General features: G+C 36.4%; 1 protein-coding gene across 1 annotated transcript in view; it reads left to right on the forward strand.

The window, feature by feature from the left end:
• Positions 1 to 2,890: 2,890 nt before the first annotated feature.
• YIPF7 (Yip1 domain family member 7) overlaps positions 2,891 to 19,420 on the forward strand; it is a 32,575-nt gene continuing 16,045 nt past the window's right edge. The window contains exons 1-3 of the mRNA XM_059162373.1: positions 2,891 to 3,002; positions 4,473 to 4,589; positions 14,916 to 15,074. Of these exons, the coding sequence (XP_059018356.1) occupies positions 4,474 to 4,589; positions 14,916 to 15,074 (275 nt within the window). The 5' untranslated portion in view covers positions 2,891 to 3,002; position 4,473. The remainder of the gene's footprint in view (positions 3,003 to 4,472; positions 4,590 to 14,915; positions 15,075 to 19,420) is intronic.

Raw genomic sequence — 19,420 nt, forward strand, 5'->3', positions numbered from 1 at the left:
CATCTGGCTCTGTGCTCTGCAGGGAGCCTGCTTCTCCCTCTCCCTCTGCCTGCTGCTCCACTTGCTTGTGTCTCCATGCTGTCTCTCTCTGTCAAATAAGTAACTAAAATCTTTTTAAAAAATAAAATAAGCTTTCTGTATTGGAGATAAATATATATAATATATATCTTCACTATGTACAAACACTATGGATATATTAGATGATTCGTTAGTGGAAAAAATTTAAATGTATATTTTATTCACATACCATGTTACTTTTATAAAAGGAGCTTCAAAGAATTCTGATGTATGTATTAATGGTTTATTAATGCCCTTATCAACAGAATGAAGTCATTTGGTTTTCAATGTTTCATGGTTTATAGTTCCCTTGAGGCTTAGATTAATTTCATTTTTATATGCCATTTTCAATCCATGTATTTCTGCAGTTCATTTAATCAAGCTGGTTTTTCATGAAGGAAAATTAAGTTGAAAAGCACAAAATCACAAAATAAGTTTAAAATTTAAATGGACTAAACTTGAACATATTATCTTTGGTAAACTTTTCAGCGCATTTGTATATCAGAAAAAAGTGCACTCTGAGTCTTTGCTGTTAGAGGAAGAAACTTAAGTCTCACACAAAGGAATCTGAAAGAAGGAGTAGAAAGGAAATTTAAATGTACTTTCTAATTTTAATTTAAATTTACGATCTAGGGGTGCCTGGGTGTTTCCTTCCTATTCAGTAGAAGTTGAATCCAATCAATATTTTTTTCCATGTAGCTTTTTACCTGTTCAGTCCCGGCTCCATGGGACCTTACCCACTTAGAACAGCTTACTGTCCTTTCCCAAGAATGAACTTCTTGCTTAGACAACTGCCCCAGTCTTGACCCCTCCAATTCAACCTTCCCTCAGCTGCTAAGATCCTTCTACCAGTTCTCCCATTTCAACTGCTGTCTTCCTCTAAGCCACCTGTGTCTCGTGCCTGTGTACAGCTATGACATCCTACAAACCAATTGCTGCAAAAACTGGCCATATTGGCCCATTGCTCAAAATCCTGCAGAGGCATCTCATTTCAAGTATAATAAAATCTAGACTCCTTACCATGTCCTTTATGATGTGGCTTCTGCCTATGCCACTGATTTCCATCTCCTTCAACTTTTCCCTGATTCAAAATCACTACTGCATGATTTCTTTCTAAACCATAGCCTGCAAAATTCCTTGCCGTCTCAGAAAATTTGCTTTAAATCCTCTTTACATAGTCTTTCAAGTGGCTTCTTTCTCAAAAGTCAAGTCCCAAACCAAATGACCTTCTTTTTTCTTATAAATATTTTTTTAAAATTTTTATTTATTTGACAGACAGAGATCACAAGCAGGCAGAGAGAAAGGGGGAAGCAGGCTCCCTGCTGAGCAGAAAGCCTGATGTGGATCTCTATCCAGGACCCTGAGATGACCTGAGCCAAAGGCAGAGGCTTTAACCCAGTGAGCCACCCACACACTCCTCCAAATGACCTTCTTAAGAGATCTTCATTGAATACCTGATCTCCCTCCCCTTTGAGCTCTCCATTTAAATAGCATACGCTAACTTCTTGATAGATTTCAGTTGATTCCTGAAATTATCTGGGGTACTAATGTGGGCTCTGGACTTCTCCTACCAGGTTTCAAACACTGGCTCTTCCACCTACTACTAGCTTCTACCTGGGAAAGTTTCTAAATTTCTATTTCTTTCCCTCTAAAATGGGGTAATAATACTTCATAAGGTTGTTGCAAAAGTTAAAGGATTTAAACCTAAACTTCATAGTACAATGCCTTGTTAGTCATTATCATTTGCTGTAGATATAGAAGAATCAATAGTAAAATATAGCTCTTTATAAGTTTGTCCACTTCTGTAACTATGACATCTAGAACACAATCTGGCACTCCATAATAGATCCTCAATAAAAGCATAAGCCACTGTCACCTGACTGGTGACCTGGTGAAGGACAGCTCTGATCAGAGAAATACTGATGTGTTTTAAAGTAATGTGGGAAAGTTTATGTAATTTACCATTCTTGTCTTTGGCTCTAGTTGAAAATTTCTAACAGCCAAATATATTCACCCTTCAACAGCAAATTTCAGTTAATGAAGATCTGGATACATGGGAAATCACCATCTTACAAAGTTATCTGCATGAAGCAGATCACAAAGAAAATTGACTTTCAGCTATGAGGCTGATATTAGAAACAAACCCACCAGATCTGGATGGGACTGGGGAGTATTAGCCAGTTTCCCTGGATCAGAACTAGGGAGAAGACACCTGGAAATGACCCACAGATATAGAGGGAACGAACTTAGTGGGGCAAATAGGTCTTACGCTTCCAATGGTCAGGACTGGCTCAAAAATGGAACAGAACATGCCCTATAAATAAGCTCTATTAGATCACATTAGCATATCCATCTTGGGCTCTTCTGGAGAAGTAAGAAAGGAAAAGAAACCAGATACAGATTATAGGTAACTTTTCTAAATGTTGTTTATGTAAGTTGGTTCACATTTGGATAAAATTGACAACACCCTATTTTCAGACTGTTGATAAAATCGTTATGTTAAGGTCATGTATCATATATTGATTTTTACTGCGTATTATTAGGAAATCCTGTCTAGGTTGGATATATTCTTATAGGTTATGAAGCAAAAGGAATATTAAAGCCTCTTGCTTTCCTCAGATTGTCTCAGATGAATGATCTTAGTTTAATGGGACACACACACAGGAAAACTGAAATCTGCCGTTTCACCTTATCAAATTGTGTATCTCTGGACCATTCACTGTGTTTGTAACTTTAACAGGTCCTATTAGATACTGGATATTCTGTTTGGCTTTTTTTTTTTTTTTTTTTTTTTTTGGCTGTAGCATCTGTTCCGAGTGTCAGAGTACAAATTTAGAAACTTTTATGGAGAGCTAGCAGGTCATCATTTCACGAACCGATCTGTTATAAATTTCTCAAGTAAAGCTCCATTGCTTGGAAGATCTTTTGGCATAAAAAATACAAAGGTATGTATCTAATCCTTCTAATAAACTTGGCATTTAAACAAAACATGAAACTGAGTTATGTAAGGACTCTCTTACCCATAGTCGTGTTACATAAAGTATTGAATGTTATGAAACCTTACTGTATTATGTGACATTACTCTTCATGCTTTATAATAACATGTTTTCATGGACTGAGAAAGTTATGCTATTAAATTTTAAATTCTTTAAATTATAACTTATTAAAAGACTTAACACTCTCCAGGTCTTGATTTTAGTTTACATGATTCATCATAATTCATAGCTACTTTCACACATATTACTAATGAAAAATCCTGATTTATGAAGTCAAATAAATGAACTGCTGCATCTAATTTTAGAAAAGCTTTCTGTATTTCCACAGAACTGTAGAAATATGAAGTATTTGACAGTTGCTCAAATATTTCTGATTAATGAAGCTCTTAGAGCTAAGGCTGTTTATGCAATTTCATTTGAAACTTATTATCAGTATTCCATAAATTATTAGATTATGTGGATTGCTCCTCATCATTTTTAAATTCACTCCTTTGAAATAGAATCCTTTTTAAAAAAAATAAAGATTAACATGTTGAGTTGAATAACCATATTTCTGCACTTGAAAAGATTCTCCATTCTGTAATTTTCATCCAAAAAGCCACTATACCTTTACTTTCTTCCCCACATTTTTCTCCTCTCAAGTCCTTTTTCCTTCTTCTGGTATTTCTGGGCACTAGGTGTAAATCCAGATCACACACTCTTCTTTGCTCCCTGAGTGAGTACAAACTAGGTAGAGAGTGTGTATAGAAAGATAAGGCTCCCTTAGCAGAACTGAGCCTTCCTCCCTCTGACTCCGCCAGAAACCTAGGAGTAGCCGGCAAGGTATGAGAAAAAGGAAAATGTTCCAAATACACTTAAGGAATTGGAAAGTAAAACTAGGAAATTGATTTGTAGGATTTTTTTGTTTTGTTTTGTTTGTTTGTTTGTTTGTTTTGTGGAGGCATGGGGGAGGCTGTTAGCACATGTTAAAGCTCTAGGAAAAATGAAACTCAAATAGAATTATCATCAACCATTTGTCTTCTGGCTTGCAACATGTGTGCACACATTTAAAGTGAGGAATTAACATTGTTTAAGCGAAAACTTTCTAGATGTATACTAATTTAAAAATCTTTTTTTCTTAAAATGCTGGGAATAAGGAATTTGGTGAAAATATTAGTTCTTTCTTGTCAGTTAATTTAGTCAAAGTCAAAGTGCTCATGAATGAAAATTTCAGAAAAGTTTGTTGAAGAAACGCATTTTATAAATGACTTTCTAAATTCATTTCCATACCTTTTCCTAATACTTAATTGAACCCATCCAAAGAATACCTTGTTCTCTAACAGGAATCCATCCATAATCACATTATCAGTTAATCCTTGTAAATATCTCGAGTTCTATTGACTCATTAAGTTCACAGTAAAAAACATTCTTATTTTTCAGGATGTCAAACTTGGGACAATTTGACTACGATTTTTACCAATCTAATTATACTATTGATAATCAGGAGCAGAGTTCTGAAGATTCTAATACGTATGCATATGTTTATGGATCTAGAAAGTAAGTATTTTATATTGAAAAAATATGCTTTTGTTTTAAGAAGGTGTGATATTTTAGTAAGGGATTTCCACACTGGGAGGGCTTCCTTGGGGAAAGCAAAAGTTCTCTCCAGCATATCTTGGTAAAATACCCAAGAAGAAATGCCAGGAAAGGTCAGAGAAATTAATTCAGTTCACCTCAGGCCCATTTATAGGTGGGTGGCTGGGCTCTTCTTTTCAAAATACCACTTAACAGGGAGCCTGAATATAGGCCCTGGACAGAACAGAAAACATTTTCATTTCACATGATATTTTTTGAGACACTGCTCAAAAAACAGATTTTATTTGACTAGTAAACATTTATCAAGTGCCTGCTGTCTGTTAGGAATCCCAATGATAAAAAAGAAGTCTATAATCTTTCCTTCATAAAATTTAAGAATTTATGTTGACAGTGGCAATTAAATATGTAATTATAATACAGTGTGAAAACTCTTAAATAGAATTGAAATAAACATATTTTAGAATGTGTTAGGTTTTTTTAAAATTTTTTTAATTAACATATAATGTATAATTAGCCCTAGGGGTACAGGTCTGTGAATCACCAGGTTTACACACTTCACAGCACTCACCATAGCACATACCTTCCCCAATGTCCATAACACAACCACCATCTCCCTCCCCCCCTCCCCCCAGCAACCCTCAGTGTGTTCTGTGAGATTAAGAGTCTCTTATGGTTTCTCTCCCTCCCAATCCCATCTCGTTTCATTTATTCTTTTCCTACCTCCCAAAACCCCATGTTGCCTCTCAACTTCTTCATATCAGGGTATATCATATGATAATTGTCTTTCTGATTGACTTATTTCGCTAAGCATAATACCCTCTAGTTCCATCCACGTCATTGCAAATGACAAGATTTCATTTCTTTTGATGGCTGCATAGTATTCTGTTGTATATATATATACACCACATCTTCCTTATCTGTTCATGTTGATGGACATCTAGGTTCTTTCCATAGTTTGGCTATTGTAGACATTGCTGCTATAAACATTCGGGGACACGTGCCCCTTCGGATCACTACATTTGTATCTTTAGGGTAAATACTCAGTAGTGCAATTGCTGAGTCATAGGGTAGCTCTATTTTCAACTTTTTGAGGAACCTCCATGATGTTTTCCAGAGTAGTTTCACCAGCTTGCATTCCCACCAGCAGTGTAGGAGGCTTTCCCTTTCTCCGCATCTTTGCCAGCACCTGTCATTTCCTGACTTGTTAATTTTTGCCATTCTGACTGGTGTGATGTGGTATCTCATTGTGGTTTTGATTTGTATCTTCTTGATACCGAGTGATGTGGAGCACTGTGTTAGTTATTTTGAGTTGACAATTCAACTTGAGTTGAAAATAAAAATGATGAAGATTTTAGTAATTTAGCCTTTACTAGGGTAAATAGGGCATTTATGGTAGGAAGAATCGGTTCAAGTTCTGGCTCTAGCCTTTGTAATATTGGGAAAGATTTTTAACTTCACTTCCTGAGTACATTACACTGAGAAATAAGGACATTAGTAGTACCTACTTCCTGAAATTATCATGAAAAACAGTTGTGCTAACGTGTAGGATTAGCGCACTTAAGACTAGTGAACCGTGAGAAGAGTCTTCCTATGAATTAGGTACTATTGTGAACTGCATGTAAGTTAACTCATTGGATCCTCAGACAATCCTGAGATGAGAGCTAGTATTTTTCCCCATTTTACTTATGAGAAAACAGGAACCAAGAGAAATTAAGGAACTTTTTCAAGGACACACAACTAAAAAGAAATGGGGTTTGGATTTTAGTTCGAGGTTGTTTGATTAGACCCAATACTAGGGTAGGCATATAATTTATTATAAAATCAAGACATCTGAAAGAGTAAAATGTATGCTAGGAATAATGATGTTGGTAAAACAGGACTACAACTAGGTCATCTTAGGTAAAGATGGGATGTGTAGTCACTGCTTCATTTCAACAAGTTTAAGCCAAATAACCACATAACAAATATTTCAAATTTATTAATTCTTGAAGTTTCATTTTCTAAACACAGACAAGTGCCTTGAAAGCTCCAGATAAAGGAGGAAAAGATAAAATAAATACATCAAGCAATGGGAACTCTTCAGTTCCAACTATGAACAGGACAGTTCGGAAATTGTTTCCACTAGCTGATCACTCCTGAAGACACAAGAGATAGGTGTTGTTTTCTAGCTACTCCTGCTGAACCATTACTCTACGGTGATAGGGAAAGGATTGGTATAGAATGTTTTTAAAACTATCAAAGTTAAACCTCTGGAGTTTTATCCCATCAATGAACCTAGTCTATGTTGTCCAGTTTCAGTCAGGTACCATAAAAATTTCCTAAAATGAAAAACAATTTATACTGCCTCCTTCCTCCTTCACTCTCTTTCTATGAATATTATCATTATTTTTATCATTAGATTTTTTAAAAATTTATTTTTTAAATTAAAAAATATATTAAAAATATATTTATAAGAAAAATAGGATAGAAGAGTAAGGCTGTAGAGATTTGACTCAATCATTGCAGAATCTAACTACAGAAAAAGAACTTGATTGTATTTCATTTATTATTTATACTTTGAAGATCAAGAAAAAGTGGTGCCAGAAAAGTGTTAATCAGCTTGGACAATAAAGTGTTACAGGATGGTAACTCAAAATATATAATCCAAAATCTAATAGGATTTTTCTGCTCTCTTCTCCTATTTTAGTGAAAGAAACTAGTCACCTTCTGTTTCTTTTCTTCAGATGGAGAAACACATGGGTAGCATCTATGATCTACATTTTCAAACTAAACGAAACTAAAAAATCTAATAAGAGAGAAACAAAGCTTTCTCTTTATGCAGGGACTCATGGACCACAGCTTTCTTCCCCCACGCCCCAGCACCAAACCACCACTCAATTTTATTTCTCTATTTGATTATACATATCAACATTGCCCAGAAACCAAGATGAAAATGAGATGGAAATGAACATAACCAAACGGGGAAAACTCAAGATTATATTATTTTACATTGATGGCCTAATCTGCTTCAGTTCCTTAGCATTTAAATCCAAGTTGTGATTTGAAGACAGTAACATTTAAATTCCAATCCACACTGCAAGTCTCAGGAATTAGAAAAGGGCATATTAGCTGTGGTAGTTTTATGAGGTACATAAAATATGGAGTCAAGTCAGTGACTTACTAGGGTACATCAAACTCCAGAGATTTGATCTTTTATTCATACAGTGAATAGTTCAATTAAAATACACCCCAAAACAGAAAAAGATGCTAACCATCCTGGCAAAAGACACAGGAATCCAGAGGATAGTTTTAATCAGTCTGTCCATCCCCACTCTCATATATGGGAGTGAGCTTTAAAGGTTTTATGCACGTATGTATATGTAAGTACATATTTATTTGAGTGAACTAGTGAGCACGCATGCGTACACATACACACACTTGCCTGAAGGACCAGGGGAGGGGGGAGGGGAAGAGAGACAGAGGAAGAGAATCTTAAGCAGTCTCCACTAGGTGTCCCTGTTGGAGATTGCTTAAAAAACTTGCTCAGTGGCATACTGATCTGAAAGCTGGTTGACTGTAATTACTAAGACCATAAAAATATTTATATTAAAAACCAAGTTTTCTTGGGGCGCCTGGGTGGCTCAGTGGGTTAAGCCGCTGCCTTCGGCTCAGGTCATGATCTCAGGGTCCTGGGATTGAGTCCCACATCGGGCTCTCTGCTCAGCAGGGAGCCTGCTTCCTTCTCTCTCTCTGCCTGCCTCTCAGTGTACTTGTAATTTCTCTCTGTCAAATAAATAAATAAAATCTTTAAAAAAAAAAAAAAACCAAGTTTTCTTATTTTAGGGTAAACAAGAAGGAGTTTCCTTATTTTAAGCAACTATTCAGTCATTCAGATAGACACTATTTCCAACACCTGTAACCTGTCACCTGGGCTATATTTTCCCATACTTTAAAATGGGAAATCTATTCCAATTATTTAGAGAAAGAATAAGATATTTCCACAGAAAAGGAGACAACAACTGGAAAACTCTCTTTGAATGTCTTCATAGGACTTTAACAGACTGATACTGAATCCCCAGCTTTTCTGAATCCCCTGAGCTGATCTTCCTCTAGTGTGTCAAGCATAGTTTTGACTCTGCCAATGGTATGTTGTCACCGTGCACCTGCTGGCTCGGCCAGAATCTGGGAATGATGTAAATGTCAGGTCCCCTGCTACCATTCCCTAAAACACACCACCCTTCAACTGATCCTGTACGTTTTGTTCTTACTGGGGATATTTAAAATACCAGATTTTACTGGCTCACCTGGAGACTGACATAGACAAACTGTTTCTGGGAGTACCGACTGTATTTTTTTAATCAACAGGGTATTTTGAGGGGTACCTGGGTGGCTCAGTGGGTTGAGCCTCTGCCTTTGGCTCACGTCATGATCTCTGGGTCCTGGGATGGAGTCCCGCATCGGGCTCTCTGCTCAGCAGGGAACCTGCCTCCCCTTCTCTCTGCTTGCCTGTCTGTCTGCTTGTGATCTTTCTCTCTGTCAAATAAATAAAACCTTAAAAAAAAAAAAAGACCAAACCAGGGTATTTTTGTTGTTGATCAGTCATATTGTTGTCTCAGGCTGTTTCAGGGGATGATGCTTCAAATTCTGAAACCCTTCCTAGTCTCAGGTTCCAGGAGGCATGCTATGTCATCTGGCTATATGAAATACACCCATACTTTAATATTAGTTAAAATGTGCAGCTAGACTTTCCATGACTTGTACTTATCTGCTGGTGCATTTTTTACAACCTGATTTACACTCTAGCCCTCCATGTGACACTGGGACAGCTCATCACCCCATGCCTTCTGGATCAGCTTGACAAAGGAAAGCAGCATCAGGTGACCATCATGAAGGAAGTCCAAACAGATAGTTTTAGAACAACAAAACTTCCAATAAAATACATACCTAGTGACTGTGTGATAAGACACAGAAAGCACATTTCTGTAATCATAAAAATTGCTACTGAGTCTGTTAACAATGATCTTTTCTTTAATTATTATTTTTTACTATGTCATGTTAGTTGCCTTACAATACATCCTTAGTTTTCGATGTACTGTTCTGAGATTAATTACAATGATCTCCTATATTTGCTTTGGGCAATGAATGTTAAGTCCTACTGCCTCAGAGCAAGGGAAAATCTTTTCCCCAGCTGGAGACTATGTCTTATCTTAACACAACATCATCCATCTGAAGACTTGTTGGAACTTTATAAACCCAGGTATGGATAGTGAAAAGGGAAATACTGAAGAATTGGGTGAATGTGCAGAGAGTTTTTATATAGAGCAGGTGTGTGGCCATTGTTTTATTGCTTAGAGACAGAAGTCCTGGCATGTGTATAGGGAAGATTCTCCCGGTAGGAAAACACAAGACTGGTGGGATGTTGTCAAAGTCAGTTTGGGTGTTCCAAGGAGACCAAAATGATGAAAAGTGAAAGATGACCAGCACAGAAGGCGTATAAACTCCTGGCCTCCTATTTATGTTGTTTTCTTTGAGGAAAAGACAACTATTTACAAATACAGAAGATGCTGTTCAGACTTTGCAGAAGATGTCTAGAATGCTTTGTGTAAGTCTCAGGGAGAAAAAAGCATACTAAGACATAGCTCATGCTTATTGATCATTTTTTGCATGCCCAACGCTGCTCTGAGCGCTTTACTTATTTCAGCTAATTTAATTTACAAAAACCTTATGAGATCATCATCATCATCATCATCATTATTGTTATTATATAGCAGACTTTTTAGTGGCTTGGGTACATTGGTAGAAGAACTGCAAGACCTGTTCAAATTTAGTATCAACAAATACTTTTTTTTTTTTTTTTATTTGACAGAGAGAAATCACAAGTAGATGGAGAGGCAGGCAGAGAGAGAGAGAGAGAGAAGCAGGCTCCCTGCTGAGCAGAGAGCCCGATGCGGGACTCGATTCCAGGACCCTGAGATCATGACCTGAGCCGAAGGCAGCGGCTTAACCCACCTTAACCCACTGAGCCACCCAGGCGCCCCAACAAATACTTTTTTTTATTTGGTTCTTACTCATTCATATTTTTTTAATGACTTTATTTATTTATTTGACACACAGAGATCACAAGCAGGCAGAGAGGCAGGCAGAGAGAGAGAGAGAGGAAGAAGCAGGCTCCCCGCGGAGCAGAGGCTTGATGTGGTTGGGACTGGATCCCAGGACCCTGAGACCATGACCTAAGCCAAAGGCAGAGGCTTTAACCCACTGAGCCACCCAGGTCCCCCTCATTCATATTTTTTGCGGTATAGTTGATACACAATATTATATTAGTTTCAGGTGTACAACATATTGATTAGACAGTTCTATGCATTAATTAATGTTTATCATGATAAACGTAGTTTCCATCTATCAGCATGCATTATTACAGGGTTATTGACTATATTTCCTATGCTGTACTTGTCGTCCTCATGACTTTTATATTTTATAACCAGAAGTTTGTACTTTTTAACGTCTTTCACCTATTTTGCCCATCCCCCAAACTTCCTTGCCTCTAGTAACCACTAGTTTCCTTTGTGAGTTCTTTTTTTTAATTTTTTCAATTTATTTATTTTCAGAAAAACAGTATTCATTATTTTTTCACCACACCCAGTGCTCCATGCAATCCGTGCCCTCTATAATGTGAGTTCTATTATTATCCTCATTTTACAGATGAGAAAATCAATGCACCGATGTAAGATAATTTGCCTGAGAGTATAAAAGTGGGATTTGAACACAGACAGTATAATTCCAGAAGCAGCACGTTTGCTAACCACGGCACTCGACTTAGGATACATTTTCTCATTAAACTGGTTTTTTTTTTTTTTAGATTTTATTTATTTATTTGACAGACAGAGATCACAAGTAGGCAGAGAGGCAGGCAGAGAGAGAGGAAGAAGCAGGCTCCCTGCTGCTGAGCAGAGAGCCTGATGCGGGGCTTGATTCCAGGACCCTGAGATCATGACCTGAGCCGAAGGCAGAGGCTTTAACCCACTGAGCCACCCAGGCACCCCTCATTGAACTGTTTTTAAAGCAGAAGTGTAACCCCCACAGAATCAGGAAGCGAAAGAAGAGTAGTAGTATGACCAAGAATGTTGCCAGTTGTCCTAAAGGAATCTTTTGCAGTCATCACATAGTTGTTTTAAATAATATTTATAGGAAGAGGAGATGCCCACTAACAAGGTTAATGTTTAAACTCTACCAGCCAGAGTTCCGTGTTTATTTTGGTCAAATTCAGTTGACATTTGTTTTATCTGGAATAATGTGTTAAGTTAAATATCATCAAAATTTCAATATGCCTCTTCTCATAAAGTTAAGATGTTGCATAAACTAGAAGAAGAGGAATATTTTGTTGATATACTCTGCAAAACTCCCATTACTATATGAAATATAGATATGATATAACCTTACCATCTTAAGTATTGGGTACACTAATCTAACTCATGCAATTGCCTTTAGTAAGTTAATAATTCAGGGCTATGTGGTTAACAAAGCAATTAGTAAAGTGTCCAAGATATATGGCTAAGAGCACATATCATACTGAGGACTGAGTAATGCACAGGATTAGTGCATCACTATATGGTACACCTGAAATTAATATAATCCTGTATGTTAACTATAATGGAATTAAAATTAAACACCTAATAAAAAAAGAAATACATGGTTAAATAAAATTATGGTTATTCATTGCAATTTCCAGAAAAAAGCCTAAAACTTGAGAATTGGGTTATTTACAGAGTTTGTTGAGTGGACATGTGGACTAATCATATGACTATATTGGTATTGCTTTGATTTCATTTATTGAGATGTAATGTCAATTGTTAAGGTCAACACGTACAAAGTTAAAAGATAAAAGGAAAGAATTTTCCTTTTATCTTTTAACTTTGTACGTCAAAATAAAACCATAAATATCTAGAAGCTAAGTCCTGAAATAAATTAGATGGGCCCCCGAGGCCATCATGCTTCTACAAAAAAAAAAAAAAAAAAAAAAAAAAAAAAAAAAAAAAAAAAGGAAAGAATTTTAATTCAGACAGTGGTAGTGGGTGACCATGGTAATTTATGGGGTGCCTGGGTGGCTCAGTGGGTTAAAGCCTCTGCCTTCGGCTCAAGGCATGATCTCAGGGTTCTGGGATCGAGCCCCGCAGCTGGCTCTTTGCTCAGCAGGGAGCCTGCTGAGCAACCACCCCGCCTGCTTCTTTGCCTACTTGTAATCTCTGTCTGCCAAATAAACAAATAAAATCATTTTGTTTTTTTTTTTTTTAAGATTTTATTTATTTATTTGACAGAGAGGGATCACAAACAGGCAGAGAGGCAAGCAGAGAGCCCAATGCGGGGCTCCATCCCAGGACCCTGAGATCATGACCTGAGCCAAAGGCAACAGCTTAACCCACTGAGCCACCCAGGCGCCCCAACAATTAAAATCTTAAAAAGAAAAAAAAAAAAAGCTTTTGAGGTTTCCTTTGTTGGATGGAGTGTGAAATTATACTGTCTTAAATAAATGGTGGGAGAATTTTAATATTATGCCTCTATTATAATAGGACAACAGAGACCAAGCTCCTGATAAAGAAGTTTTGCTGGATGAAGGAGCAGAGAGGAAGGAAAGAAAGAGAAAGGGGTGGGATCTAGCTGGTAATGGACACTTTTTTTTTTAATGTGTTTTTCTCTTTGCTGGGGTTGGGTCAGTCACCTCTGCTAAATTCCCTCCTTCACGGAAATTGCTTTTCAGGGAATAATTGTAAAAGTTACCTTTCCTCAAGCCTGGTTAGTCACACCTAGGCCTGAGTTATGGTGATGCTAGGACAGTTTGTCAGTGAAATAGTCCTGGTTAGATGCTGGCCCATTGAGTCAAATTTATTTCCCCCTTCTATTCTTCTAGAAATGCTTCCATTAAAAAAAAGTATAGATCAAGGGGGGCTTTTCATCAACCAACAAACCATTCAGGTTCTTATTTATAATTCATTTCTACCAGTACTTTTGATAGTGGCTCTATTTTGCTGACAAAAAGAAAAAAAAAAAAAGGTTAGGAATATGCCTCAGTAATCAACATATGCTGTGGGGGATTCAAGAAGTATTACACCAGGTCCTTGCCCTTAATGAGCTTATCGTTGAGTTGGTGAATGATTAAACGCATATATCTCTAGTTTGGTAGCTCTGTTTTCCAGAGAAGTTTATTTTCTGTCAGGCTTACTCATATAACGGAAGTTGAACATGTTATTCTTAGACTTCATATTAAGCGTAATGTGGGAAGGAAAGTATGAAAAGCCATTTCGTAAATATTTTAATGCAGAGAGATCACAGGGAGCTGCAAAGTTCAGAATCCTGAGCTGTATTTTTAGCTTAGCCCTTAGTGGCTCTGATGAAAGAAACTTAAACATGTTCATAAGGACAACTCCTTATGTGTCTCCCCCTTACTTCAGGTAAAAACAATTTAAAACGATCAAATAACCTCATATACTTCTTTTTTCCCCTTCCTTCTTTTCTCTAGCTCTAAAAAATTATGTACTGAGTGTTGTTTTCCAACTTTCTAACACAAATGGTGAAATAAAATCCAATAATAACGTGGTTAAGGAAGTATCAAAATATCATGCTTCCCATGATATTCCCAACAAAACTAAATTGCGTATTTCAAAAGAGGGTCTTTAAGCCAGCCATAGAATCCTTTTAGGTACTCAAAGATGATTCAGTTTTCAGTAATTATCTGGGAATGGCCCGAGCTAGAAGGTCAGTTTATGTATTTGGTTTTTTTCTTATGAGTTGACTCCTATTAAAACTGTGATTTTTTACTTACTTTTGTTTCCACAGATTTATAGGGAATGTCTTTGGTGATTGCCCCTCAAAAAAATCAGTAAAAAAGCAACATTGTATCATCTGAGCAGTGATCAGGCAGCTTCATTTAGGAGTCCAATCCCTGAGGAATTATTTTGCTACATTGGCCAAGTCTTTCAAGTCTCCATGAAACTCTGCTTCTTTACCTGTAAAATGGGATTAAAACTACAGTTTTTACCTTACAGAGTATTCATTATGTGAGAAAATGTGAGGCAAAGTGGCCAGCACATTGTCCATAATAGGTATTAGTATAGATCTTTCTTCTAGAAACTTCTCATGACCAGTGCCTCATTTTTTAAATTAAAGGTAAATTTTAAGCAAGTTATTTCTTTCATGGGTAAATACTCACAAAAACTAGGAGAACTCATAGAAGGAACATTGTACTTTCCTTCCACCATTTGTCATGATATCCCATTCTGAGATGTATAAAATTCAATATTTTCCTTTCTCTAGACCACCAGCCAGCGAGCAGCCTCCGCCTGCCTTTGTCCCAGCAGAGATGCTCACGTCATCAGGTTACGAGGGACAATATTTTCAGCCAGCATCCAACCCGGATTATTATTCACAATCATCTTACACTGACAGTTTTGAGGAAGAGCCTCCTTTGCTAGAAGATAAGTTAAGGAAGTGCTATTAACGTGTGTACAGCTAGAAGAATCAGAGCAATAATCAGCACGTCATGTGCGGTCAGCATGCTGTGTGTTTTATGTGTGATTGTCCCACGTATAAACAAGTCTGCCAGACGGAGGTGCAGAAACCGTTGGACATTTGATTCATGCTTGCGTGGGGAAAACTCAAAGCAGATGTGTTGCCATTGCTGTGCTATTAACTGCAGTTATTAAGTGTTTCTTCGATTTGTTGAAGTGTGGACTCCCTGATGGAGGCTACACAAAAGTGAACACATCTTTGAGCAGAGCGGTTGCATCAAAGTAATGGCCCTTCCCACCCCAGTGAATGAAGCTGCTTCATAATAGCACATTGTATCTTCTGCTAGGATGCCTGGGGCCAGGGGGGTAGTTTCTCAATATTTCTTAATTGTCATAGAGACAAGCCAGTCTTTTTTTTTTTTTTTCTTCCCTGGCTCAGAAGAGCCCCCTCATCCCAGCTGGGTATGGCTAAGTGGGGAGGAATATACGATTCCAGGGAATAGCACTCCTGGTGGTGAGGAAACCAGTGGACTTTTAGGATTGTCCTTTAGGAATTTCAGGGGGGGTTCCATGCACTGATTTTTGTCTTCTTTTTAAAATCTGACCATGCTACATCTGCTGCTTTTGCCCTTATAGCAAATCAACATTGATGCCAGAAGTATAGGGGCTGGAAAACCCAAACTCAAGTAGATTTAAATTTAAGAGCCAAGGTTGGGGCACCTGGGTGGCTCAGTGGGTTAAAGCCTCTGCCTTCCGCTCAGATCGTGATCCCAGGGTCCTGGGATCGAGCCCCGCATCAGGCTCTCTGCTCAGCAGGGAGCCTGCTTCCTCCTCTCTCTCTGCCTCCTCCCTGCCTACCTTGTGATCTCTCTGTCAAATAAACAAACAAAATCTTTGAAAAAAATTTAAGAGCCAAGGAGAAGAATGAATATATGAATAGTCAACAATTATGCTCTCACCCCTTTATATGTGATCAGTGAAAAGGGAGAGATTAAAATTCCCAATATTTTACATCAAAAGGTCAGTGTTTGCCTCATATGAACAGAGGTAACCACCTGGCATTAAGACATTCTTTCTTTGAGATCAAAATTTAAAAAAAGGTGAACGATTTTAACTACTCAGAAAAGCACAGGAAATGATATCATAGGTTTGTTGGCTGTCCAGAAGCCAGTTAGATTTGGGGGATCAGTTATGTTTAACTAATTCATTCCAGTTTGCCTCTGCAATAATAATCAGAACCTGAAAATTGTAAGTTATCCTTATTAAATATTCTCCTTGATTCCACCAACATCTCTACTTAAAAAAAAAATCAGTTGTTATAAAATAACCTATGTTCAATATAGAAATTTGGCAAATAGAGAAACATATGAGTAAAAATATCAAGACCACCTAAAATTTTGTCTCTGTGACATGACTTCCATTAATGACTGATGTATTTTCTTCCAACTTTATGCTATTTTTATGAGTGTGTATGTGTGAAATACATATATGTAAATATTTTTCATAAGAATATATGAATTTAAGTATATATGCTTAAAAGTGAAATACCATATTTTTGAATCCGTGTGTATTTATGAATACTTAAAAATGAAAGTTGGATCATACGATGGCTATGAAGTTCTATAGCTTTTAAAGTTACCTAATATCAAAATTATTTCTATGCATGCATTCTTTAAAGTCATTAAATATTATTAGAAAGTATATAGAATGGCTTCATAATATTTTTCATATAAAAGTACCATAATTTAAACTCACCTTAAAGGTTAATCCTTATAATAAGTAATGCTTTGGTGAAGTAAGTAGCTTTCATCTCTACAGAGTCTGTCTTTAGGTTGGATCCATAACATTGGGATTACTGGGTCAAAAGATACTTACACTGTCGAACTGATCTAGAAAAGGATGACCCCTACACCATCATAGTAGAATATGAGATATTTTTGTTAATTGATGGGTAAAAAGCAATACTTTGTAGTTCTTGATTACTAGAAAAGTTACATATTTTTTTCACATTTATTGACTATTCTTTTGTTTTTCATATCCTTTGTCAGATTTCTTATTTGAACCTCAAAATTTTTCCTTTTCTTTTTTGATTTTTGAAGATATTTATTTGGTAAGGATATTTAACGATTACCTGGAATATGTATTGCAAACATTTTTTTTCCCCAGGTGGTGTTTGCCATCTAATTCGTTAATAGGATGCTAAATTATATAGAAATTTTAATATTTATTTTTTTAACTCCACAATATTTTTCTTGGTAAATTTTATTCAGAATATATTTCTCCAGCTCTAGGTACTGTTTATATCCTCTTGTATATTCTTTTTTTTTTAAATATTTTATTTATTTATTTGACAGAGAGAGATCACAAGTAGGCAGAGAGAGAGAGGAGGAAGCAGGCTCCCTGCTGAGCAGAGAGCCCCATGTGGGACTCGATCCCAGGACCCCGAGATCATGACCTGAGCCGAAGGCAGCGGCTTAACCCACTGAGCCACCCAGGTGCCCTCCTCTTATATATTCTTAAATTTTTAAATTATCTTTTTGTTTTGCACTTAAATTTTTGATTCATTAAAAATTACTTTAAGTTAGTATGTAAAGTAGGATTTAACATTTTTTTCTTTATGAGTATCAAATTTTTCCTGTAACATTTATTGAAAATAATATTTTCTTTTCTGCTTGTATAAATGTCTCTATTGTGATATTCTAAACTTGAAGGCATCCTCCCTAATATCTTATTAATTTCAAATAGAAAATATACTTGATTTCTTCTCCTACTTTATGTAACTTAGAGAAAATTCTTAGATTTTATTTTCTCTTTGTGATTGTCCCTACCAAAGTGCTAATGCATTAGAGATGCAAGCAATTGCACCTAATATAATTTTGCATCTTGAATCTATGACATTTCTAGATGCTGATTCAATACATTCCTGAGGCTGGGTGACTTTGTGAAAGTCTGGAGCCTCATCTGTTTCAAAGATACGAAAAAGCCACAGGCAGGGTTTCTAGGATAAGGTGATAAATGTCATTTGCTAGTTTTTATTGAGTATACACCAAACAGGGTATCACATTATGAAGCTATAATAATTAACATCCCTTATACAAAAATATGTTATTTGAAAGTGTGCTTCTTTATTCCTTAAATACTTTGTTGTCTAAAAGACTTGTTTGGTGATTTTATGTAAGAATGATAACTTTTACTATTTGATTATGTACAATCAATATGTTAACAAATGTATCTTGAAGAATAATAGCCAATTCAAGTCTGTCAAACCAGAAAAATTACTGTGCTATTCAGTACTTATATTTGTAGCACAGCCCGATGTTTATATTTAAAAGGCCAGTGCCACTATTTGCATAGAAAACAAAGATATTAATTCATTTTTATAGCATATATATCATATACTTTACTACCACTAGATGACAGCAAAACAATAAATTTTACATTCAAATTTCACAGCAGTTTCATCTTTTATCTTGTATAATAAGGTATTATATTAGGATATCTACAATTAATAAATACTTATAATCTCATTTGCATACCCTGTAATAAATTTGAAAACAAAATATTATGGAGATGTATTTTGGTAGACAGAAATTCTTTTTTGGTGTGACAATATTTAGTAAGTCTTATGTTCACTCACCGTTTCATGACTTGATGTTGAAACATGTGCAGAAGTTAATGATGCCATTAAATAAATGTCTGAAATCAGTAATAATTTCTCACAAGGCATTTTACATCTGAGTTTCTTCAGGAATAATTATTATGCATTTTGAGGAAAAAAGGTATTTTGAACTAAAGGCCACTGTGTTGTGGCAAATGCTGAAAACATATTACTAACATAAATATCTTAATCGCAAAAAAAGTTTGAAACAACATAAGGCTTAGGTGAAATTAATTTAACTACAATATTTCTCAGTTTTAAATCTGCTTTTTAAAAATCACATGAGACATTCTTTTTTTTTTTTTTTCAAAGATTTCATTTATTTACCCGACAGAGAGAAATCACAAGTAGACGGAGAGGCAGGCAGAGAGAGAAAGGAAGGGAAGCAGGCTCCCTGCTGAGCAGAGAGCCCAATGCGGGACTCGATCCCAGGACCCTGAGACCATAATCCGAGCCGAAGGCAGCGGCCCAACCCAATGAGCCACCCAGGCGGCCCACATGAGACATTCTAACTTCATTTTAAGCTCGGTGAATTTCTCATCTCCTCCAAAGTGTATGTTTGTTAAGAAATATATAACTATATGGGACGCCTGGGTGGCTCAGTGGGTTAAAGCCTCTGCGTTCGGCTCAGGTCCTGATCCCAGGGTCCTGGG

The sequence above is a fragment of the Mustela lutreola genome, chromosome 1 (genome assembly GCF_030435805.1).
Source record: "Mustela lutreola isolate mMusLut2 chromosome 1, mMusLut2.pri, whole genome shotgun sequence".
NCBI classification, from domain to species: Eukaryota; Metazoa; Chordata; class Mammalia; order Carnivora; family Mustelidae; genus Mustela; species Mustela lutreola.